The sequence below is a fragment of the Cryptotermes secundus genome, unplaced genomic scaffold (genome assembly GCF_002891405.2).
Source record: "Cryptotermes secundus unplaced genomic scaffold, Csec_1.0 scaffold653, whole genome shotgun sequence".
Taxonomy (NCBI): Eukaryota; Metazoa; Arthropoda; class Insecta; order Blattodea; family Kalotermitidae; genus Cryptotermes; species Cryptotermes secundus.
In genome coordinates this window covers 650,555-676,953 of record NW_019736406.1, presented here as the reverse complement: position 1 = coordinate 676,953, position 26,399 = coordinate 650,555, and the positions used below count along the sequence as shown (strand labels likewise).

The 26,399-nt window shown below is 41.4% G+C and overlaps 1 protein-coding gene across 3 annotated transcripts in view; it reads left to right on the top strand.

The window, feature by feature from the left end:
• Positions 1 to 12,073, top strand: part of LOC111869902 (macro domain-containing protein CT2219) — a 28,922-nt gene extending 16,849 nt beyond the window's left edge. For all 3 annotated transcript variants that reach the window (XM_023861770.2, XM_023861771.2, XM_023861772.2), the window contains 5 exons: positions 1,977 to 2,093; positions 5,815 to 5,918; positions 8,643 to 8,673; positions 10,102 to 10,175; positions 11,642 to 12,073. In XM_023861770.2, the coding sequence (XP_023717538.1) occupies positions 1,977 to 2,093; positions 5,815 to 5,918; positions 8,643 to 8,673; positions 10,102 to 10,175; positions 11,642 to 11,746 (431 nt within the window). In that variant the 3' untranslated portion in view covers positions 11,747 to 12,073. The remainder of the gene's footprint in view (positions 1 to 1,976; positions 2,094 to 5,814; positions 5,919 to 8,642; positions 8,674 to 10,101; positions 10,176 to 11,641) is intronic.
• Positions 12,074 to 26,399: the final 14,326 nt, after the last annotated feature.

Here is a 26,399-nt window from a genome sequence, read left to right as displayed (position 1 = left end):
TACACACACACACACACACACACTTGAGGACAAACAGATCCAGTTCCCGAAATGTGTTTTCTAGTTTCTAGAATACTGGGCGATGGACAGAGTCTGAAAACCCAACAATTCTGAAATTGTGTATTGTAGAAAGAGACCTTTAGCAGGTTTAAATGAAAAAAAGGGGGCAAGGCATGAATTTATTGGTTAAATGTTGTCACATGTTTGAGTGTGACTGTAGACAAGGTTTGGATTGGTAATCAGATTTATTGAACTCTTACAGATCCATGACTATAAGTAATGACAACTGTTTCACTAAGTCACACACTTTTACAGTTTGCTGGGACACACACTTGAGCCTTCTCAGTCTGCTGTGTCATCAGCAGTCTTCTGGTAACGGCTTTCAATGGTGGACGTTCCCCTTCCTCTGGGTTTCTGAACTGTCTCAGGCCTCAGCTACCAGCTTCTCACAACAGCCGAACTTCAGCAGTTCTCTGACTCACAGACTGACTGAATAACTCACTCACTCACCAACCAACCAACTCAACTCAAACTCAACTCAACTCAGCTCTCAACTGACTCTCACTAACTGTCCTGCTTATAACATCTCGGCATGGACTGTACATAAAACACCATTCCGTTATTGCTGTGCAGTGGTTGTCATGGAAATATGCTTGTTTATGAAGCTTTTACTTAGCAGTGGCTGTTGTATTGCTGCTTCTTCCAAGGTTATTGCCTAGCAGCGGGTCTACACGCCACAGTATTGTTTGTAACTTTAACCCTGTCCTGTGTTAATCACTTGAAAGTGTCTCAGTCTTGGATTTCAACTCCCAGCCAAAGTGTCCAAAAACTTGCAAAGTTTTCAGCATCTCCTGGTGATTCCCATATGACTGGTGCTAATAGAGTCAAACACATGTATAATATCCATGTTTCTTGTCACAAAGGAGGCTGTCAGTAATGTGCAGAATAAAAGAAATAGAAAGTGAATTGAAAGAAAACTTGCCTCTGTACAGAGCACACTGAGTAATTTCTTTATTCCTTTATGGTTTATTTGACAGTGTCAATAGCCCAGATTATACAGCATCCTTGATGGTATGATTAATGAATAATGAATTGAAAAGTATGTGAAAGAAGTGCTTGTGGTATAATTTGAGGTGCTGCCCCCAGCTTTTGCCTTGAGGAGCTGAGGAAAACAATATAAAAACTTCAGTCGGGTTAGTTGATTTCCCTGCTGAGACTGGGGCATCTCACAAGTACAAACCAGAAATGTTAGCACTTGAAACAACCTGCTCGGTAACTGAGGAATGCAAAGAGGCAGTCAAGACCATGCATATCTTGAAGTGCCATAAGTACCAATATTTTAATTAAAATATGTTAACATAGTTTTAAAAGTTCGTGTTTTTATGAAGCAGTACAAAATATTTCTTCATGTTGTAAAATAGTATGACCTGAGGTTTCAGAATGAGGGCAGAAATGGTTAAAATATTTTTTTTTTATTTGCACATTGGGCAAATAGCTTTATTGTAATGACCTTGCCCCAAATCTGTGGCCATGCGGCTGTCACACTCTTTGACTGGTGAATATAATTGTTGGAGCAGGCTACCTTTACACCAAGCAGATTGGTATAGCAGTAATGCTCTATAGTCATATTCAGGAGGTGCTTGGTCTGAATCTCTGCTAGGATGCCAGAAATTCTGACTGAAATTCCTTGTCTTTTCCTCAGTCCCTTTGGGCAAATGCTGGCATATCTTGATTAGGGCATACCTGCTCCTGCCAGATCCTTTCCAATTCCATTAATCATCCCATCATTGGCACCACATAGTCTAGATATTGCCAGCATCAGTAAAATAAACCAGAAAGCTGTGTTAACTGTCACAGGGTACTTGACATTGATTGCAGTTTTCCAAATAGTGAAAACAAATTTATCTTTATCTGTTTGTATATTCATTAAATTTGTTCAGATGTTGGAATTTTTATAGTAAATGTTACTTGTGTAGTTGATGGTGCAATCCACTCTGCTGCTGGGCCCTCACTGAAGGCTGAATGCGCTACCCTGGGTGGATGTGAAGAAGGAAATTCCAAAATTACAGCAGGATATCGTCTGCCTGCAAAACGTAAGGTTTAGCACCTCCATAATCACATCACTCCTTCACTGAACTCTTTTGAATTTTGAAGACAACAGTTTTGTCAGGTTTACTGGGGGTGTAACATACATGGTGTGTCCAGGATCTGTTAGGACTCATTTTTTTAAATTTTGCCCTGTAATGCCATCTGTTGCCGAGTTGTGGCATTAAGATTCTTGAAGTTTCAGCTGTGGCTGTCTATAATTTCAAAGCGCAAGTCGCTGCATCACGTGTTCTGACCTTGAATGTAACAGTACTGTTCTGACGCTCGTCGGAAAATGGCGGTTGAACAGAGAGCCAACATCAGATTTTGTTTGAAGTTAGGCAAAACAGGCAGAGAAGCATACAAAATGAAGAAAAGTGTGTACGGTAGTGATTGTTTGAGTCGCTCGAACATTTTTCGATGGTGTGCTGCATTTCGTGATGGCAGGGAGGACATTGAAGATGCTCCACGTGCATCAAAGCCGAGAACAAGTCACACTGAAGAAAATGTGAAAAAAGTGACCGAAATCCTTGCATCAGACAGATGTTTTTCTGCAAGATTCATCGAGGAACTTTTGGGAATACTAAAAAGTACTGTGCATCAAATTTTGACCGAGGATTTGGGCAAACGGAAGGTCTGTTCACGGTTTGTACTGCACGCGCTGTCAGGTGATGAAAAACATGCCAAAGTGGAACACTGCAAAGCCATGTTACGGTTGGCCCAGAGTGATACAAAATTTACAGAATTGATTGTTACTGGTGACGAGACATGGTGATTTCAATATGAGCCTCTCACAAAGCAGCAGTGTGTAGTGTGTTTGAGCCCAAATGAACCATGCTGTACTCAGCTGGCTCATGTGTGTTGCATCCTGCCATTCCTTAACCTCATCCCCACCGCCATTATGCTAACGTCTTTACCGTTATTTCTTCCTATATTAGACCATGTGACCTTCCTTCCGTCTCCATGATGTCTTGGAAGGAAGTGTGTGTGACTGCGTAGTCAAGAGTGTTGCTTACCGCCTGCCAGAGGACTAGGAACTGAAATTCTGTTTCAGACTTTGTATTTCTAAAGTTATGTTTCGAGAATCTCTGTCCGGCTGGTAAGGGTAAGGCTGCCTGCGGTTGCAACAGAATAGTCTTGATTCCAGTGCAGTTGCGACCATGTTAATTTTTTTTTGTATTATTCTAATTCTTATTTTTGCTGAATTTTAGTGTAACCTGTTCAATGGCTTTAATGAGGCTGGTGGAAATGGTGCAATCTGGGTTTCGATTTGTTACGACTGTCCATAACCTGTGATTACTTGGGCAATCGCTACTTTGGGTTCTTGTGCCTTGCCCTTTTGAGTTTTATGCCTTGCTTATTTATTTCTGTATATTGTGTGTGTGTTTCTTTTTTTGTTATCTTGGTGATTAAATATTGTTATTGTTTGTTTTGAAAGCCTGCATATATGTTATGTCCTCTGTAAATGCTTGGATACCCCATGAACATCCTGGGGAGCTTGCAAGTGTGACAACAGAGCCAGAGATGAGGGCTGCTCCTCGCGACTTCTACCTTGTGAAGTGCTAGCAGGTGATAGCATGAGTACCAGTGCAGGAGTATGAGAGAGCATGAGTAGTACGAGTAGAGAGAAGAGGGGAGGGGCGTTGAAAAACATGCAAGAGTGGAACACTGCAAAGACATGTTACAGTCAGCCCAAAGTGGTACAAAATTTACAAAATCGATTGTTACTGGTGGCGAGACATGGTGTTTTCAATATGAGCCTCTCACAAAGCAGCAGAGTGCAGCATGGTTGAGCCCAAAGAAGCTGAAACCAAAGAAAGTGCGCATGCAAAAGAGTTGAGTAAAGACACTGCTAACCGTTTTATTCAGTTCGATTCCAAAGGAATCATTCACAAGGAATTTCTGCCAGAAGGTCAAACAGTGAATTCTGATTATTATCTCGGAGTCCTCAATGGTTTGTGGGCGAGAATAGGAATGTCATTTTCGATTTATGAATTCTCATATCATGAACAGTTTGCATGAAATGAATTACCTTAACTCAAGGGTAACACCGTTCTTTTCCAACCCGCCTTTGTAATATCAGCCCAGTCAGAACAGTGCTGTCCCTACTACACCCGTTTCCACCTTCAGATGGTGCATGATGGCCACTGCAAATGGTCCTTACAGATAGAACTAAGGAAGGTTGGTATAGGTACGTGAACCTAGCAGGGTCGGTTAGCAGTGAGACTCGGTAGCGATGCCGATTTAAGCAGTATACTGTGAACTGATGCAGCTTGATATATAATTAACTTATTGTTCTCCAAACCACACTGTTTAATTTATTGTACTTCAATGCTTACAATTACAAATTATTAATTGATCTCCAAACTATGTCTTGGAGCGTGCAAAGGTCACGTCCATACACTTCAGAATATGGAGAAAGACTGAGAATTGTGAAGAAAGCCTGCACATCTCACATTGGGAATTAAAAAAAATCTAATTCTCCATGGTGTGGACATACACATGCCATTCCATCTCCTGTAGGGAAGTCTGAAGAAGGCAACAAAATCATAATGGCCCTTGAATGGTGGTCATTAACAGGCAATTATAACGAGTTTTGACTTGGCCTTTTCACTGACTTGTAGGTGCGTTTGTTTTCCTGTAAGTAAAAAAAAGTAAAGCTGTCCATGTAATAGGCCGCGAAGGCCCATAAGGTTGTGAGACGTTGAGGGTCCCACATTATCTAGACAATCGGCTCAAAGATGGCAGTAAGATTGTCAGCCTTACGCGCTGGCCACGCTTTACTCCCTGGGAAAATTATTTAATTAATTCCTGATACTCATTTCTGTTAGGCCGAGTCCACCCCAGGGCCATAGTGCAGCTGGAAGGATTAGGTCAATTGAAAAATCCAATGACCTCATCAGGACTTGAACCCGCGACCTTCCAGCTTGTAGCATAGTGCCTCAACCAACTACGCTACCTCGTGCCCCTTCTGTTTTCCTGTACCCAAGCCAAATTAATGACCGCTCATGTCAGAACTGCAGACTTCTTGGTCCTACCAGAATCCAGAGATTTCCACAAAAACACTGTATTGCACATCCAAGACAATGGAATACAGTATTATAGATCATGATAAAAGTTCCAGTTCAATATAAGATTTGAGTTTAAAATTACCGAAAATCAATTATAAATAAAGTTCATGGTCATTTATAATCATCCAAATAGAAAAAGGGTTAGGATTGATCAGTGTCAAGGGATACCTATATGTTTTATATTTGTATGGTCTTCAGAGCTGGGCTGGTCACAATGGCAAAGAAACTGTGTCCAAACTAAGAATCAGACTCCAGTCATTGAGCCTGTAATGTAACCACTGTACTGACTGAGCTACTCAGGCTCCAAGAGCTTACAGAGTATCTTAGTTTAATGACATTTTCTCAGCTACTCATATTGTCTAATGTTAGTGGGTGAATGATTTTGATTATTAAAGTGGGAATAATGTGATAGGTTGTGGCCTATTTTAAATTTCTGAACAGTACCGTATAATGAATGTATAAGGGGTGGGCCTTCTTGGCCCTTGCACCGGTGACCACAGTGATCTATAAGCCCTCAGGAAACTTCAGCAGAGCACTGAATCTGGGATCTCGGGAATAAGAAGCATGACTGTTAAGTACCCAGACACAAAACTCGTTACCTGGTAGAAGATGCATCTTAAAATATCTGTAGTAATTACGTTTATAACTTCATTTCCAGATGTAATTCATACAGTTGGACCTCAAGGTGAAAAGCCTGAGAAACTGGAATCTTGCTACAGGACTTGTCTCCAGGTGCTAACCGCAAAAAAACTGCGCAGTGTGGTAAGATGTCACTTGGGTATGAGACCTGATGGTTAACCCCACATGTGGGAAGGGGGATGCACAATAAAGAGAAAACATGGAGGTAGGAAGGAGGAAAAATAGAGCAGGAAATGGACTGGATTTTGTTCTTAGGTAGTTGCAGGAAGAGTCAGATGAAGTCTGGAGGAATAGTATATTTCAGTGAAATCCAAATTTAGTGTTCCTGCATTTAATAAAGTCCTGTATTTAGTAAATGTTTTGCTGGTCCGAACCAAAGCCCATTATAAACACACTATTAGATATTCCCATATTTAGTTAATTCTGATGTAAATTACCTACATCTGGTGCAAGTAACTCCTTGCATTCCAAAACTTGTAGCTTGATTTAGATAATGGTCAGAACAGTTAACAGACTTTTTTTTCTCTGATCAAAACCATTACCAGTTAGTCTGATAATACTGAATTATGATGTCTTATGGGAGAAGTGGGTTCAGAAGCTCTTATCTAGATTGCTTGACAGAGAGTGAGTTGGAGGTGTAACCAAAATTAGATGAGACATTGGGGGTGTGACAGTATCCAATAGGGACTAGACTTATGGTTAATGAAAATAGGAGGCACAGATGATTTTTTGACCAGGTTGCTGTGCAAATAACATAGTTGAAACATTTTTCACTGCCATGTTTCATTAGCCATATGGTCATTGAATATCACATAAATTCTCTGTTACATCAAGTCATACTTCATCTTGAAGTCATCTCCCACTACGAAATGTACGGCATGATTCTAAATTATTGTCGGGGTTTTGGTGGCTGCAATTTTCAAACTGGAAAAACAAAATAAAACTGCTTAGAGAATATGAAAGTGTAACTCAAAGTTTTATTACTTGTATAATCAGTACTGCAGAATTTTAAACAACTTCAACATGGACAATTTTCATGGCGCATAAGATGTCTAAGTGGTATTCAATTTCCTTCCAGATGTTCTCCAGCATTTATGGTATAACTGTTTCCATTGCAGCAAATTGCTTTAACTGTCAGATAACATTATCTAAAATGTAGATCTTTTCCATTTTGAATTCTGTAACGACATTGCATTTTGATAACAGACTTTGTTTCGAAAAACCAAAGTGTGCACATTCTCTCAAACACTCGCCATTTTGAGGTAAGACTTTTTGAGTTGCACCTTCATCTTCCATAAGCAGTTTTATTTTGTTTTTTCCAGTTTGAAAAGTATAGGCCACAGAAACCCAGACAATAATTTAGACTTGCCATACGTGGTGTGTTCAAAAGTATTGAACCTTCTTTTTTCCCGCGTAAACCAATGAAACATGGGAGGCTCCCTTCGGTGGAGATGTGGAGGGGACATTCATGCGCAGTCGTGAATTTTTTCCCACCCGCAGAAAGCGTCAGTCGCTGGCAGTCGGCCTGTGAGTGAAGACGTGTAGTGAGCGCTCGTTGGATTCCAGTAAGGTGTAAAATGACGGAACAACATGAGCAGCAATATTGCATCAGATTTTGCCAAAAGCTTGGCGATACCCAAGTGGAAACCATTCGCAAGCTTCAACAGGCTTTCGGGGATGATGCCATGAGCAACTCACAGATAAAGGAGTGGTACAACCACTTCAAAGATGGCCGCACATCAGTGGACAGCGAACCACATACAGGCAGACCCTCAACAAGCCAAAATGAATGTCATTGAGCAAGTGCAGACTTTGGTCATGGAGGACCGTCGTATCACAGTCCAAGAACTTGCGAACGAGATAGGGGTAAGCATTGGATCGGTACATTCAATTTTGACCAAGGATTTGGGCATGAGGAGAGTGTCCGCGAAATTTGTACCGAAACTGCTAATGGAGCAGAAGCAACGTCGTCTGGAAATCGCACAGGACATGCTGGACAATGCAAACAGTAACCCCAACTTTCTGAACACCATGATCACAGGTGATGAGTTGTGGGTTTATGGGTACGACCCGGAAACCAAGATGTAGTCATCACAGTGGAAACATCCGACATCCCCAAGGCCAGAAGAGCATGGCAGGTCCGCAGCAATGTCAAGGTCATGTTGGCCGTTTTCTTTGACTCCCGTGGGGTTGTGCATCATGAGTATGCATCACAAGGCCAAACCATCACAAAAGAATACTACCACGAGGTCCTTCGTCACCTTCATGATGCTGTGCGGTGCAAACGACCAGATCTGTGGGCAGCAAAAACTTGGCAGCTCCATCATGATAATGCACCCGCCCATTCTGAGCATCTGATTCAGACTTTCATCGCCAAACACAACATCCCTGTGGTTCGTCAGGCTCCCTACTCCCCCAACATGTCTCCGTGTGACTTTTGGCTATTTCCCAAGCTGAAAATGCTGCTGAAAGGAACCCAATTTCAGTCAAGAGAAGACATTGGGGCAGAATGTGACGGCCCGGCTGATCACCATTCCAAAAGACGCGTTCCAGAAGTGTTTCCAACAATAGCGGAAGCGCTGGGAGAAGTGTGTGCATTACCAAGGAGACTACTTTGAAGGGGATTAGGGTTTTGTACCTCCAAATCAATAAATGTATTTCTGCTGACCAAAGGTTCGATACTTTTTGAACACACCATGTATATATGAAAACTACCAACTCCCCCTCCCCAAAGACATTAATCAAGAAGAAAGTAAATGTGATTTCTGCTGAAAAAAAGACCTTCAGCATTCTGCATGGCATATTCACAGAAGCTAGAGTTGTACATTATTTTGTTTCTCTTTTCAGGCATTTCCATGTATCTCAACAGGAATTTATGGTAAGTTCTGAGTTTGTAAAGTATGATTCTGTTAAACTCATCTGTAAATGCAAATGTGTTTGACACTGTTGCACTACTCAAGCAAGAACTGCTGTACTCTGTTCATTGAGTTATGTGTGCTGGAGCACTACAGTCAGCATGACAATAACACGCTTACTGTGTTGTGTAGAGACTTTACTATACGTCAGAAACATCCTCGAGGGCACATCATAAATTGAGTAGGCAGCATTAAGGTAGAGAAGTCCTGTGTATCTGAAATCCCCAATGTTGTGATATTGGTTCCCACTGTATATTAAAAGTAAATCTGGTAACTTTATGCCAGTGACATAATGACCAGTATCGCTGTCTGGTGATGACACCCTCAGAGATGTTTTACACACAGTATATTGGCCATGTTGCAGTTTTGCAGCAATGCATGTACTGACCAGCTGGCTAAGCATTACATATGGCAGTGCTAGGCACTGGAATTATGTCCAGTGCGCTGTACAGATGTTCGTTTTCCTCCAGTGCTATTTATGAACATAGACTCTTATAGGGATACTGTTGGCCAGAAATGATCAAGTTCCTATAACTTGATCATTCCTTTCACATTTATTCAAGGTTTTATCAGTTACAGGAGTCAGAAACAAGACAATAAATAACATCATTCATTCATGGGGTTAGAGTCCTTGAGAAGCCAATAGTCACTCAGCTACTCAAATTCCCAGCACCCAGTGGAATCCAAAGGTTCATTCCTTTGTTCATAAGAGCCTGCTGCCAATGTACATATTCTGATTAGGGCAAATCCAGTCCATTTGTGGCACTTGAAGCTATCTTTTCCCTGCCTACTGTTGTGTTCCCTTTCAATATATCTCAGCCAGCCCAAAACACTTATTATTGGCAAAAGTTATCACTACCAATATCCCTGTTAACTGAATGGCTTGGGGAAGAAAGTCAGGACAGGTGAAAAGTGTAACAGCTGAAGAATATGCGAGAAGTGTCGAATCCATGTGTCTTCTTTCCATGGTCTCAGTATAGTTAATCCTTGTCCCAAAAGTTTGGCCATGAACCCCAGGATTTAACTTCTCTTTTCCTATATGATAAAGGTTAAATAAGGGAAAGAGTGATGTAACATAAACATGTGTCCATAAGGATAGTTTAAATTAAAAAAGATGTGTTAACCTTTGTAGTAAGTAAAAGTACATGCAGGAAATAGTCATGTCAGTTCACAGTGTAAGTCAGACTTTCTCTGCCTCTGTCATCAGGGAGTGAATGGAAGCAGACAGAGTCTTCAAAAATTGGACTTCTGCTCTGATTTGATGTGGCTGATCACCTGAGCAGATATATTACATTAGTTCCAATGAAAGCTCTGAATCCTTGGACTTCTTTGTCATGTCATTTGACTCTCAACTACTGAGGGCCAATACTTACGTGTATGCTTTTCTTTAGGATATCCTCAGGAAGCAGCTGCTCATGTTGCTCTCAAGACAGTGAGGAACTTTTTGGAAAAGAACCCGGGTTTGGTAAGATCCATTATTATATTAGTAACGGCATGAGAATAAGGATTTCATCATACGAGATTTGAGATTCATATAATAGTGAGTATTAAGATTTTGATTTTATGGGTTGTGATGCCGCGTAGTTTAGTGGACAGGCATATGTGTTGCAGGGGTTCTTTGTGTGCCCTAATCATGTGGAAGGCTGTGCTAGTGGGGCCATAAGGGTAGGTTCACTCAAACAGATCAAGACACAAGGTAGCCACTGGTCCTCCTGGTTGAGAGTCTGAGAATCTCACCTTGGAAAACTGTACATGTTAAGAAACTTAAAAATAGATAAGTAATTTAGGGAGAGATTTTAAGACCGTGAGTTATGACTTGCTTCTCAGAATGTACTCAGTTATTCAGTACAGGAACGATAAGAGGTCCAGATCAAGATGGCTGGAAGATGCAGAGAAGGTTTTATAGGCGGTGAGGGTGAAGAGATGGAGACAGAAGGCAAATGTTGGAGAAGAACAGGAAGCTGTTGTGAGGAGACTAAGCTTATGGAGAGCCAAGGAGTAAGACAGTACAGTGCCTTCTCCTAACTTCAAGATTGAGATAATAGGTTCCTCTGAGACATTGGTATGTATCTAACAGACTATACGGCGTCATATCCCAGAAGTCAATATGATTTTTTTTTTAATTTCAGAAGGTCAGGTGAGACTCAGTCCACTTCATATGTTGGTCACTATTTGGCCTATTGTACCGGCCCCAGATGACAGATGATGAGTACTTAATATATTTATATCGTTTTGACATGCTACATGTAACTCCATGGAGCTGAGCCCTTCTTGAGAAGCTACCAGTTGTGCAGTTAGTCGAGAATTTCCCAACATTTTATGGAACCTGAATGCTCATTACTATGTTCACGGGAGTTAAATAAATCCAGTCCATAACCTACTTATTTAATTTTTTTGTTTATTTATAGATTGTGATCTTCTGAGTTATTGTGCTATGTAGTCTTGTAGGTGTTATTTTGATGGAAACTGCTTTCTGCTACCATGAGACCATGAGGCATCATAACCCAGATCACAATAAAAATACTCACCTCCATTGAATCCTCTGATCTCATATATAGGCATACATTGAAATGGTTTTCTGCACAGTGTTTCTCGGAAGTGTGTATCTTCAGATGTGCGTAATAAAACTTGTGTAAAACAGAACCTCAGAGGTCCATATGACAATTGTACCTCAGATGCAGTGGACCCTTGAGCTAGTGTTTCCTGATTTAAGGTTTTACCTCATTTAATATTCAGTTTCAGGGATCCCAAGTCAGTAATATTGATATTAAATTACCTGCATTTACAGTTTTACTCAGTTTACTCATCAAATCCCCAAATAAACCTTAAATTGAGGTTCCAGTCTAGTTTTAGATGCATATGCTGTGTGTGTGTACATTTTCTGAGTATTATCATGCTATGTCAATTATGTAGATTATTTATCTTTTGCAGATTGATCGTGTTATCTTCTGTCTGTTTTTGAAAGAAGATGTGAAAATTTATGAGAACTTAATGCAAGTGTATTTCCCAATAGAGGATCTGAAGACGAACCTCTAAAAAATTGAAAAAAGATTGAAACTTCAATTGTTGGCTGGAGTAAATGTGATACTTCAGCATATTATATTGCCAATTTAGTACCATAGAAGCTATTGGTATAATGTAGTATTCTGATCATTGTATTTTCTTGTTTATATTTCTCAACTTTCTGTTGCATTCTGTCTAGATGCTGTTACATCAAGCATGATGATTATGTAAACTCAGCCATTCACATTCATACTGGATAGCCTGTTCTTACAAATATTTTTCATAAGATACACATAGAAGGTTATGTATGAGTGAAAATTTCAAATATATAGCAATTAAAACATGCATTGTGTATTAAGACTTACATAATTTCCTTTCAGCCTGTGTGCGAGTTCCCATAATTATTACATCTAAGAGCTTTTTGAATTCTTGTGTTGTTTAAATTTGTGCATTTGTGTTTAATATTCATAATAGAGTGAAACACCTGGTTAAGAATTCTTTTGGTACCAGTGGATTTGAACTATAAATTGAGAATTTTAAATGAAAGCATTTCAACACACAGTTTTTGACTGGAATCATTGAATTTGAGTATTAAATGAAGGACCTTCAAATTCTTTATTAATTCAATATGGTCATGCTATCCAGCACACTTTATAGTTTTTGTATCACTGATTAAGTACATCCATTTCTTCACATAATGTTTCATTTCTCAATCTGCTTCTTTAATGCTGTGCTGGACTTTGACATGCATAAGTTCTCCGTGACAGTTTCCACACCAGTGCCAGTGCAAACTTTCATGTTTCAATGTTTATCACATGAAGAAAAACAAATAAAGAGGGGTGTGGAAAAGCATTTATTGCATAAAATATTGTATTTTAATTAGTTCCTAAAAATTTCGTTTTTAAAAACCAATTTTTGTTGAAGTTGTTTAGGAAAAAGTAACTACATGCATTTTAGCGACATAAGGTTTAAAGGGCCTGCCAGGACAGGGGTGAGATTTAAATACCCTTTGTGCCAGTCAAAGAGTTAATATCTAAAATAATAATACTAATCTTTGTTATTCTGTGCCCTTCTAGCTTCTGGGGTAGAAATAAATTCAAACAAAGAATAAAGTTGCGACATGCTGGTTGGTCGGGCCCATTTCATACCTCATGGATAGTGTGAGATAATTGTGGAGTACTAATGAAATGATCGACTGACAGTAGTTGCATTCCCAAGAGTGGCCATATAATTCGGAAATTTTTGTTGCTCCTTTGGTTTCACAGCTTTCAGTTTTTATGGAGAAACATACTTTCACATGTTTGGGTTCCATGATGAATAATAATGGGGGTTTTATTTGGACGATTGTATTTATTGACGCCTTCTTTTACAATCACTCTTAATCACGATCAATTATAGAGCTATCGCTAATCTACTCACTTCACAAATCACTAGGACACGCTCCATTCTCATTCTCTGTTCTCCATTGTAGTCCTACAACTGCCAGCCTCGGAATTTGATTCTCTTATAATTCCTTGGCATGGACCCCATGGAAAACACTGATCAGGCAATTCTTCCTTATTCCAAATAGAATCAATGAATTTATGGATTTCAGACCATAATGTTTCACCTCCTGCTTGAATCGGATCTGCTGGAATTTGATCACTGTCTGGTGATTTACCTTCTCATCTTTGCAATGGAAATTTCAGCCTCAAAAGAATTAGGTTCATGTGCTAACAGCTCAACTGTATGTATTTCAATCTACCTAAAAACACTGGCTCTACGTACATTCAATAAAAGAGAAGCAGTTCTTCCACCTATACAAATTGTGGGAATTTGCAGATCACCATTCTCATCCCTCACTAAGTTACTTCTAGGTTTGTGACCCCTCTTAAAGTCATTTATTCCTCTATACAGGTCTCTAATGTTCTTGTTCTTGCTGTTCATTGCAAGCTCATCAATTTTCTCTTTCAGATATTCCCTCTTTTTATTCCTGAAAAGCCTGCTGGGTTTACATCTTATAGTGTTCAGATTTTCCCCATTTAATTTGCTTGGATCCTGTAACCACTGCAGTCTGGCTTGTTTCCTTTGGTCTCATAATTTTGATATTCTAATAGTTTCCCAAGGACTGTTAATATCTACCTCAGTGTCTTAAGTTTTCAAAAGCTGCAAACCTATTTGAGATTTCAACATGAAACTGCTCTTTACAACCTACCTTGTTTAATTTCTTGAGACTGAACCTCTCTATATTAACTCTGTGCATTGTTTGTTTACTCACTGCCAGTCTCTCCCTAACTTTTGCAACCACCAGATAGTGGTCAGTATCACAATCTGCTGTCCTGAATGATCGGACATCATGTATACTTGAGTTCCGTCTCCTGTCTATCAAAATGCGGTCAATTTGGTTGTGTCTTCCCATCAGGAGAAGTCCAAGTAAATTTTTTAATGTTATGATGTGGGAACATTTGTACTTTTGACAGTCACATTTTTGGATGTGGCAAAGTTTACTATAACTCTATTATCATTATTTCATGCAAATTGTCATCCTCAATTTTTGGTTTGAAAATGTGTTACCTACCTACTTTTGCATTGAAATCTCATAACAATTTTCATATGGTATAGGGAATTTATCGAATACGCATTCTACTTCTCCATAGAATCTGTCCTTCACATTATCAATCATTGCCACTTTACAAGAAGATTTAGATATAAGGGTCATTAATAAATTGTGTGTCAGGGCATATGTAGTGGGGCTCAGTCCATTACATTAAGACTGGGTGGATTCTGTAATAAAATAAAAAATCGTATGCATACTTATGGCCACAACCATTATTCTAGGCCTGGATGGGTCCATTACACTAAGTTTGGTCAACTCCTGTAAAAGAACAGTTTACAGATTGTGTGCTGGGGCACATTTGTTTTGCCTGGGTCCATTACACTAAGTCTAGTTTATTTCTATAGCAAAATGATTCCCAAACCGTATGCCAAAGCAGTTTTGGTCTGACTGGGTCAGGACATATTTGGCTGGATTCACCAGTCTTGCTGGTTTCCATAACAAAAATGAGTCACACTGTATGTGAGAGCATATCTGTTTCTTCTGTGTGCATTACCCCAAACCTGACTTGCCTCTCTAGGGCCATCCATAACATGACCATTAGTTTTGTCACATTGTTCTCTATGAATGCCCACCAGATGAATGTAACACTACAAAAAAAAACAAAAAAAACTCTGTGGCTTTAGTCTGCAAGTGAACTATACTGACCGAGCGACCACTGCTTGTCGGCGAAGTTAGTACCAATTTAGCAGATAGAAGGTGTCACGTGGTGAGCGCAACGAATCCCTACGGCCATTAATTTCGGTTTTCTAGACCGGTGCTGCTCCTTTTTCATTCATGTAGCTCCCCAGTTATTCTCACGAGGCTGAGTGGACCCCGCTCCAGACCCACTGATTCTCAGAAAATTTGGCAGCCCCAGGAATCGAACCCAGGACCTCTGGATCTGACCACTAGAACACAGAGGCGGTCTGTCACACTACAGTTTACAGACGTATCAGAATGAATGTTTCCACAGAGCTACATATGGAGATCCTATAGCTGATGTCTGTTCTGTGTAGTGCTACTACAATGTCCATCATAATGTTGCTGAGGATAAAGCATTCAGTAACTGGTAAAGAAGGGCAGGGATCTGTCTGCAGTTGTGCTCTTAATGCACTCTCCCCATTGGTTTCTGGCTCGAAGCCCTGGAATTGACTCTCCTGCCTAGTGACTGCAGACCAGTAGCTGTACCACCAACGAGGACGCATTGCATAACCTCTGGTAGATATTCTGAAGAGCTGGGCTCTGACACACTCTCTCCACAAGATGTGAGCTAAAATCCTTCAGCTGAGACGTCTCGCTAGTGTTTCTTGAGGTTGGTCACAGTATTACAGAGTAAGGTGTGTTCAGTCGCCTTCTGCAGAACTTCCAAAGAGCTAGACTGCCTCTGACATTGGATTTTGGTGCATGCTCTCATGATGCTTGTACCTAGTGAAGGACATACATGTGAGATTTGAATTTCTAATGGCGATGGTTGAGAAGATTACTGTTGCATGGGGTGTGACCCTGTTTAGTCTGCTGGGAAGACACCACATGTCAGATGAACCTCTTTTCCCTATATTCATGCTTCTGTTCTCAAGATGAGGTGGCGGATTGTTTCAAAATGTTGGTAACAGTCTACTAGACCACATGACATCACATAGCAGAAGAAATTTACCACAAAAGTTTATGAGAATTTATTCTATAAGCATCTTGTAAAGAATGACCTGCCACACAGCATACACAGAACATCATTGCAGTTGAATTATCCCAGACTAACTCAACTTCAAATTCATGTTGTTCCTCTGGAAGTAGGAGACAACTCTGAGACAGGTCTGGAAGGGGGACATACTTAAAGTTGAGTTTAAAGAGGGGTTTGAATCTAAATGTAGTTGGAGGATGAAAGTAAAGGTAAAGTCTCTGTGTTTAATTAAGCATCAACACGTATGTCGGACTTGAGGCATTGCTCCAGGTATTCTTAACCTCGGCACTAGATGGAGGTTAGTGGTCCACCTTCACACCATGGCTGCTTTATCCCAGGGAAAAGGCCACTGGTATCCATTTGACAGAGACCTGGGTGGGCCCTTGTGTTGATACGGACACGCTGGAGAAGCAAATCAAATTCATATTCCTCGGTCATCCATCTTGCAGTGTAGCTGCTATACTGACTTAGCTATCAAAATGGATAAAGTCAAGTGGAAATTTAAAATGAAATGTTTGTGTTGTGTATTTATGGTTTATTTAATGACACTTTCCAGATGATATAGCATGTAATGGCATAAGATGATGAGTGAATAATGAATGGAATGGGTGTGGAAGGAAGCAGTTGTCTAATTTGAGGTGCCACAGAGCTATGTATATATAGGTCAGGAAAATCTAAAATAACCTCACAAAATCCAGTCTTGGAGCCAAGGTTTAAACCTGGACCATTTTGAATAAAAAGCTACCTGTTCAACAGTGACATTTGGTGAAAAAAAGCTACTGCAAATTGAACTGTACATAATAAAAATTCATTACATGATCCCTGCCATATAAACAAGTGAAATGCATGGTGCAGGTAACATCTACTTTGCTGGATCTTTCATCTTCAATTTGCAGAAGTGAACATTTATCTGTTTCAGATAGATTGTTTTATTATAAAGGTACTACCTGTGTAGTAATTTCCATGAATAACACATCATTTCCATGTTAACTCCTACAATATTTGTAAATGCTGAGAACTGCAAGACTCACTATATTGCTGTCCTTAGATTTTCATGGCCTAAATGTAATACAAAACTTTAGCTCATGAAGTGCTGCTGTGTTGTATGTTCAAGCTTTTCGCATTGCAGCTGCCATCTGCGATGTATGTCAAAACTTCAGAACAGTTTTAACATATGGCAAGGCCAAACTTCAAGTTAGGAAATTGATTAAAAGATTGTGGGTATGAACAATTTAGACTTTCTGTCATTTCTCTCAGCTGAAATATGGCTGTACCTACTTACCTGCCCCTTGGCTCTACATACCACCAAGAACCTTGGTTTCCTTTAAAACAGATGCTCATTCTTTTATCTGGCATCTATCATTGGTTTCTTAATATGCACTGTTTTCTGATGCGGCCTTGTTAGCCTCAAGACCAGCGCCCAACCCTCAACATGCTGGACTGGGGGTTACCTTTAATCTGGCCCCCACTCTTAAATTTTGTCAGCATGGCTGGCCCTACCAGACGTTTATTTCGTTTTGAACTGCTTAATTAACTATGAACTATGCCATGAAGACGTATGATGGAGTGAATGTATAGATCCACATTTTCTTGACCTCAGTACCAGATGAGTGGTCCACTTTACCCCGAGGAAGAAAGCCGAGTGCCCATTGGATAGGAGGTTGCGTGGACCCAAGAGCCGGTCTGGACGACGTGGAGAAAATTCTTGACCGTACCGGGACTCGAACACCATCCCCTGGGTAGTTCAGCCCGTAGCTAGTCACTATGCCAACTACCCTATCCCAGCTCCCGTTTCGGAACTGCACTTATTTTATTACGTCGAATGGAAGATTACATTTGAAAAGATGCGACAATAGCCTACATGGCCTGCAGTGTCTGAAGACAGAGAAGCCAAGTGACTTCCCACGAACGTTCACGAATGCGATTAACAGTTTCCATGGCAACGCGAAGCCGAACAGTCCCTTTACGGTTACACCCGTTGTTTACAAACTTCCTATACCAACCTCTGGCTGAATTATCATTACGCGGTTCATTACCAAACGTAGTTCTGAACGCTCGATAACGTCTTCTCGGGAAACATCACTCACACGTGGCGCCATTTTACTTCGATAGTGATCGGGGCGCCACTCAAGGCTGTTAAACGAAAGCACGAACGAATTGTGTTGCTGTTTAGAAGTTGTTTAATGTTTGTGTCTGTATCAGTTTTGAAAATACACAAACTTTTATCGCCCAGTTATTTATAATAGCTCTGTATAACTGCATATCGGTTGATATCATTTGAGACGTCAAACATTCCTTGCGTGCATCACAGTCTACACGAGGAAGCAGCCGTCCGGCAGTGAAAACTCACAAATGCTACGTAAGAAACGGTGAAAAGGCGACTACTCGATTCATCTGGTTCATGATTAGGACCAATGGAGGGCTCTTGCGAAAATGGTAATGCAGCTTCAGGTTCCATAAAATGTTCGGAATTTTTAGCACATGCTATCTAAAGTTATTCGTTGCTCATCCGAAATATACACACGAAGCTTATCGTGCAAGACGTAACTGTAACGGTTTTCAAAGTAAAGGAACCACACAGATAGAGAATCCATAGGGACTGCGATAGACCAGTTCGACTGAGGTTTTGCACTGAATCCTTCACATGCAGTCGTCTTGCGTTAAATCAATGCTTAACTGTCATGTGGGCCTTACAATGTTGATATCAACATTTCGTGCCATACGCCTCAGCTTCTTACCTCTGCATTTTATGTGTGCCTGAAGGGCATGACCGGGTAGCTCATGCAGAAGTGAGTCGGACACATTTATGAAAATCACATGTAATGAATGGAATTCTCACTCAAGTGTGCTTGATTTAAAACAATTAGGTTCTGTTACTTTGAAGTACTTGCAGAGGTGGAACCACAGTTTCAGAATTATCTTACGCTTGTGGGCTCCTCCGCGTTGAATGTCTGTTAAGACAGGATTTTCTTAACATAAAACGAATAAAGAACTAAAACAAGACCTTTAATTTTTACCGAACGATTTGTTTAGTTCAGGTTCAATACAGAAGAAATAATTTGAGAGAGGCCATGATATAATTTCTGTTCAAATAAAAGTAATGAACATACTTATTGATATCTCGGAATAGTTAAACTTCTCGCTGAAGTTTGATTGACGTAGCCTGAATTCTTAGGTTAACAGTAAGTATTGCCTTTCCACGGATACATGTATATCAGCATATTTATGTGTCAGTTCTGCGAAACAAAACATTTTTTTGCTTCACATAAATAATATACCTGGACATTAGTTTCAATTCAGAGTGCACCGGTTAGAATTTGTTGCCTGTATGTGTTAGAACTGGCTGGGTTAACCAATAGTAGTTAACGGCGATACTGACCTTCACTTATGATCTGCAATATTGGTGATAATTAGAGGGTAATGAAGAAAGGCGTAAAAATTAGGAGAAATATGAGAATACTGAAAAGGTTGCATCGGTTCAGAACTTCACCCCCAAATAATTTGTTAACCAGTCGAGTTGTGAAACTGGTTCTCGTTTTGGAAGGTTTGTGCTCCACTCGCAAGGGCAAGTTTGTAGCCTATAATGGAACCAGAGAGGGGAGGGGGGGACAAAAAGTAACAGAACTGGATTAAGAGGCGTTACGATTTATAATATTATATTTCAGCTTCCTGTTGCACTGAAGTATCATTAGCAGATTTTCGTCCGTCTGTAATGCAACAATATTAATATAGATTTATATGACACCAATCCGCCTTTTTAACTCACTAAAATGTTCATCAAAATATTTAAAATGTCATTAAAACTTATATACATTCTGTGTTAGGCGCTACATGTTTCGGCCTCACAGGGTCATCCTCAAGCAATACACTTTATAAGGAATCCACTGCACTGTGCACTTTGTCTTAATGTGCGTTATTGTTTTTATGTTATGGGATGTCTGGAGAATGTGAAATGTTTTAACAGATGATGCAAGGTGTACTAGTGAAATTAAATCCAGGATTGTCATGGCAAAAGCTGTATTTAGCAAGAAGAAGAATCTTTTTACCAGCAAATTTGACTTAAATTTGAGGAAGAAACTAGTGAAATGCTGTATTTGGAGCATAGCTCTGTGTGGGGCTGAAACATGGACACTTAGGGCAGTAGATCAGAAACATCTGGAAAGTTTCGAAATGTGGTGTTGGAGAAGGATGGAGAAGATCATTTGGACCGATTATGTGAGAAATGAAGAAGTGTTAATTAGAGTCAGTGAGCAGAGGAATATCCTACACGAAATAAGAAAACGGAAGGCTAATTGGATTGGTCATGTTTTACGCAGAAACTGCCTTCTAAAAGAAGTTATTGAAGGAAAGATAGACGGGCGGATAGAAGTGACAAGAAGACGAGGAAGAAGACGTAAGAAGATGCTGGATGACCTTGGGGGTAGAAGAGGATACTGTCATTTGAAGGAGAAAGCTCTAGATCGCATTAAGTGGAGGAATTGTTTTGGAAGAGCCTGTGGACCTGTCGTCTGACGGATTACTGATGATGATGATGATGATGTCTGTTCTTCCTGTCCCCGTATTACGGCTGTTCTGTGCCCCCTTGAGAGTGCTGTTCACCCTGGTTGCGTGTATCTTGTGTAGATTTGTGTTCCCATATCATAAAAATAACGACGACATACCTTAAGAATAATATTGACAAAGTGCACAGTGCAATGAATTCCTTATAAAGTGTGTTGCCTGAGGAGGGTCCTGGAAGGCCGGAACATGTAGCGCCTAACATAGAATGTATATATTGTCGCGTGTTTGTTAGGTACGTGACACGAAATTTGTGCGGGTTCTCCGATTTGGCACTTTTACACGCGCAAATACATTTATTCCACTTATAACGTCTTCAGACGTTTCCTCTTCATTATTACAATTACTTGCACTGCTGATCTGGGTGAAGTGTCTTCTGCTCAGAGCTCAACTGTCCTTGGTCCCTTGTCGGATACGAACTCACTCCTGCTGAAGTCGAACACAAACTCTTCTGTTCTAGCCGGATAAGAACTCTGCTGGTCTCTTGCCGAATATGAACTCTTATATCCTGCGCACTGCTTCATACGTCTTAATGGCGCAGTGGTTAATTGATTAGCACAGGGACAAATTTACCTTTTCCATTAGGTACCTATGGTTATCCTTAGCCACTTCAATTTGCATCAAGTTCGTAACATCCAAATTTATGTTTCGACCAGTCTTCGTTTTGGTCTTAACTGTTTGCCTTTTTGAAGAGGCCACCGCCCAAATTCTGGATTTCGTGTTTCCTTCACGCCTGTCCAGGCACCCCCTTCTTGTTCCATCTTAGCCACTGTAAACAGGCTCCATAAGTTATATTTACGTGATATTCCTCATCCCCTTTAATTTCTTTCGCCTATAACAAATAGTAACTTTTGTTGTGAGAGTTTTATGTTTTTATTTCTCCTCGTGCTTAGGGTGCGATATTCTTGAAATATTCTTGGGGGTAAAGCGCGGCCGGCGCGTAGGGCTGACAACCTTGCCGCCATCTATGAGCCATTGTCTAGAAAATGTGGGAACCTCAACATTTCACAACCCTATGGGCCTCCACGGCCTGTTACAAGGATACCTTTACTTACTTACTCGGACTGAATAGGGAAGGGCTAATTTCGCCCGCTGCGATGCAACGAACACGGAAATACGTGTCTGCCTTAAACAATTCGTTTGTAACGGTGGAAATCCCACTGTTAGACTTTCATTTCCGAGGCAACGATTTCCTAGGCTTCGCTGCCTAGGAATTGCTAGCCGTTGACTAGTGATGGACGTCTTGTAGTCCGGCTTTCAGGCAGCACGTCACAATATGTTTTAATGGCATTTTAAACAATTTGACGAATATTTTAGTGAAATAAATGCGGATTGGTGTCATGTACATCTATATTAATATTATTGCATTACGAGTATAGACGGACGAAAATCTACAAATGAAGCGTTACGATTTGTCAAAGTGTGAATTAAATATGAGATCAGGTGGTTTTATTATCATAAATTTTGGGGGCATAAAGCAGAACAATCATTATAAAACCTTCTGACATCTAGTCGTATGATATTCATTCATTCATCAGTAATCTGTCAGACGACAGGTCCACAATCTCTTCCAAAACAGTTCCTCCACTTAATGCGATCTTCTGTTTTTGGAAAGAGACTATCCAGGAAAAGTGATAATGTGGTAGTTTTTCCATTTGCTTTCCACATCGCAGTACAACAGCCGTTCAAACCACTCTGGTCACGCCTGTTGCTATACGAACTTGAACCATCTCGAGCATCATTTGTTCTGTGCTTCAAGTCGCTACTGATGACGCTGCTTCCGGCATCAGTTTTTGGTGTCTCTCTTCGTCTGATGCCTACCCTTTGACCTGTCCAGCAAGGGAGGCCCTGCCAGTAGCTACGCTGCCGCTGGTATAGCTCTCAGGGTCCTTAGGATACTCAAACCCCCTCACCACGATAAGGCGGAGACACCAACGAGGGGGTCGTATGATATAGCGAAAACTTATTAGAACTGATGGTAGTATAGATTTAGACCTCGGCTAAGTAATTCTGACTGAGAAATTGCATGTTATTTTCCTCAGTCTCTCCAGGCGTATGTAGAGATAGTTGTTTGAAACAGATCCTTCCATTATTACAATCCTGTCTCATCTTACATCTATAGGCCTAACCTCTGAAACCGAAACCGCGTCGTTATGCAAGCTAAGCGCCATTTAAACACCACGCATAATGGCCCAGTAGTGTGAATCCCGAGTTGTGTCAAGAAGGCCCTTCTAGTTTATTTTCTTAGGCTTGCAGAGTCAAGCACTCGGCGAACAAGTTTGCTCAAGCTTCTGACTTGTATTCGGGAGGTGCCGGTTCAAATTTCGACCTGACTGAGATTCTCGGCAGTCCCTCCAAACAAACGACAGGCTTCTAATCAAGATTCAGCCTCGTCCTTCCCAATTCAGTATTCTGTCTGTTCGACAATACAGGACTTTACAATCTGAGACAGCGTCGGCGTCGTCAGATACACATAGACCATAAACCCAACCTGGTGTACATTCGTTCTGCCACTTCTGATGTTGCGGAACGCATTTGTTAAAATTTCAGTTCCATCTTTAATGATACACAGCATTTTATAGATAGACTTGAAATGATTCTGATGATGGTGTATGCTGTAGAGAACTATTAGGCTTATTTTGGACTCTGTCCATCTTCTGGTATATAGAAGACAAGTGACTGAGACTAGCTCTTTATAACGGGCCCAACTGAGTGGGTTTATCCTGCCCCGTCCACCTGAGGACGGAGATAGATCCAGTCTCCGAAACGTTGTGTATATACCAGACGATGGCTAGAGTTCAAAATAAGCATAATAGTTCTGTACAACATTTTGTAGACCTTACATTTTAATGCCAAACATCACAAGTCCTATAGTGTGCAGCAGAAAGCTGTAATTGTAAAAGTTTGTTTAATAACTGGAAATGTTTTGGTTAGAGTAGAGGAAAAACTCTGCACAGGGTTTGCTTTATGTGAAAGACCAACAAAACGTAATTTGAAGAAATGGCTACTATAGTGAACCACATTTGTCTCTCTGCGTTCGTGGCTGGAGTTTAATGTGAAACTTTGGCATTCGGGAATGCTCCACAGAGAACGTAAAAGGGTTTTCAAATGTTGAAGTTGTTATTTTCAGGGTTAACCCCCCCCCCCATCCCCAACCGTTCGCTCGCCTGATATGGTAGGTGAAGCCACAAACAAATTTAATTCCATGTATCAATGTATACGACCTATATTACGCTTTTAACGTCTTTCACAAATTAATGCGAGCTGTGGCACAGCGAGAAAAATTTACGCATCTGACTTATCAGCATTTCCTTACATGATACGAGGTGGTATCGGAAAGTTCCCGTTGTAACTGTCTGGGTGAAAGAAGATGAGAGGGAAGCCAAGGCCACGAGAGCCTATTATATCAGTCTGCCACGTGACAGCGCGCTGTGAACACGCATCGTTTTTACATGATTGATTTTTCGACTTCATATTCCGTTTTGACTGCGATGGATGGCAAAATCGAGCAACGTGTCTGCATGAAGTTTTGCGTGAAGCTCGGTAAATCCGCTACCGAAACCCTTGAAATGCTTCGTGAGGCTTTCAGAGAACATTCTTTAAGCCGGACAGCGGTTTTTGAATGGCATTCAAGTTTCAAGGCCGGTCGAAAATCACTTGAAGATGAACGTTCAGGGCGACCAAGCACCAGCAGAGCGACAGATAATGTTGAAACAGTTCGAGAACTCATCCACGAAGACCGTCGCCGAACAATCCGTGAGCTCGTAGACACCGTTGCGATCACTTACGGAGTTTGCCAAGAGATGTTAACAGAAAATCTGAAGATGCGCCGCACTGCTCCTTCTTCACGACAACGCGCCCGCCCACACACCCTGAATAACCAGAGTTTGTGACTAACAACAACTTGCCGCGCCATAGCTCAAGCCGTTAGTCGCTGGCTTCCCACCGCGGCGGCCCGAGTTCGATCCCGGGTCTGGTGAAGTGTGATTTATAGTGGACAAATTGGCGCTGGGGCGGGTTTTCTCCGAGTACTTCGGTTTCCCCTGCCAATCTTCATTCCACCAAAGTCTCCATCGTCATAATCACCCGGGGCTGGTACAATAGGCCAATCAGTGGCCGCCGTGCCGAGTGGACCCAGTTCGACTCCACCCCCCACTAAACGAATTAAAAAAAAAACTCGGTTATCGTTCCCCATCCTCCCTACTCGCCGGACTTAGCCCCCCCCCCCCTGTGATTTCGCTTTGTTTCCCCAAACTGAAAATGAAACTGAAGGGACGACGTTCTGAAACAGTGGCTCGCAACCAAAGAGGACCGCAAGCGGTACTCGACGGTATTAAGGACAATGACTTCCACAATGCTTCTGAAGCTTGGAGAAAACGGCGGGTTCGCTGTGTACGTTCTCAAGGAGACTGTTTTGAAGGAGATGGCAGCCAAAATTGAGTAAGTTAAGCCAGCATTTCTTTTTTGTCCTAGTCCGGGAACTTTCCGATACGCAACTATCCCAGTCGTTATGAGTTAGGGATCACAGAAACTTAGTAGACTATAACGGACCCAGCAGAGTACGTGTCCCCCATTGAGACGGAAACAGATCCAGTTACCGAAACGTCGTGTTCTTTAGAATACCGGACGATAAACAAAGTGCCAAAATCCAGTAGTGTCGGGTGTGTACATTTAGTATGACGCAGCGAGTTACCACACCTCTTGAGAACGATACAGACAGTGTAAGCTGAGTGCAGTCTTCTGATGCGCATTTTCATTTGGACGTTTGTGTGAACAAGCAGAATGCTCGTTACTGGGCCTTACAAATCGAGAGATGGTTACTGGCAAGTCCTTAAATCCTAACCCACTTTCAGTGTGTGCGCTTCTCGTTGATATATTCGGTTCTGTGTTTATTGATGACTCAATCAAGACATGTAAAGGTAGGGTAAAAGTTGTCCCGCCGGTCACGGTAGCCGAGCGGTCTAAGGCATGTACTGTCTTCGCTCGCTTGGAAACCGGGATCGTGGGTTCGAATCCCACCCAGGGCATGGATGTTTAGTTTGTGTGTGTGCGTTTTTCTGTGTTTGTGTACAGGTGGAGGCTTTGCGACGAGCTGGTCACCCGCCCAAGGAGTCCTACCGAATGTGTAAGATCTAGAAAAACAGAAGTGAACGGAGAAGTTCATGGAGGTAGGCCTAGGCCCACTGGGGCTGTAGTGCCAAGGAAAAAAAAAGTTGCCCCTGTGCTTAACTAATTAAGCACTACGCCATGAAGACGTGCGGGGGTGGAGGCATACCTCCACCACTCTTGAACTCTGCACTAGCTGGAGGTGAGTGGTGGACTTTACGACCCGGCCGCTTTACCCTCGGGGAAAGAGCGCCCGGTACCCATCGGATAGGAGGCTGGGTGGGCCCCAGGGCCGGTCTGAACGACGTGGAGAAGAGAAAATTGTTGGCCCTACAGGGTCTCGAACTCCGACTCCTCAGCTGTCCAGCCCGTAGCCACTCGCTATTCCGGCTACTCTATCCCGGCTCCTAGACATGTGATATAATTAAAGAAATATGTAATTACATGAGACCGTCTCTGTGGTCTAGTGGCCAGAGTTCCTGGCTATAGATCCAGAGCATCCGGGTTCGATTCCCGGCGCTGCCAGATATTCTGAGTAGTGGGTCTGGAACGGGGTCCATTCAGCCTCGTGAGGATAACTGAAGAGCTATTTCAAGGAAATAACTTCGCCGACAAGCGGCCGTCGCTTGCGGACTAAAGCCACGGAGTTTCATATTGTAGTACTGGAAGCGAAATGAAAGCGGAATCAAGAGAATTACATTGATGGTTGTACAAGAGGATCTGCCCCTTATGTGAGGGGGAGAGGATTACGCTGAATGTATACACTAGAA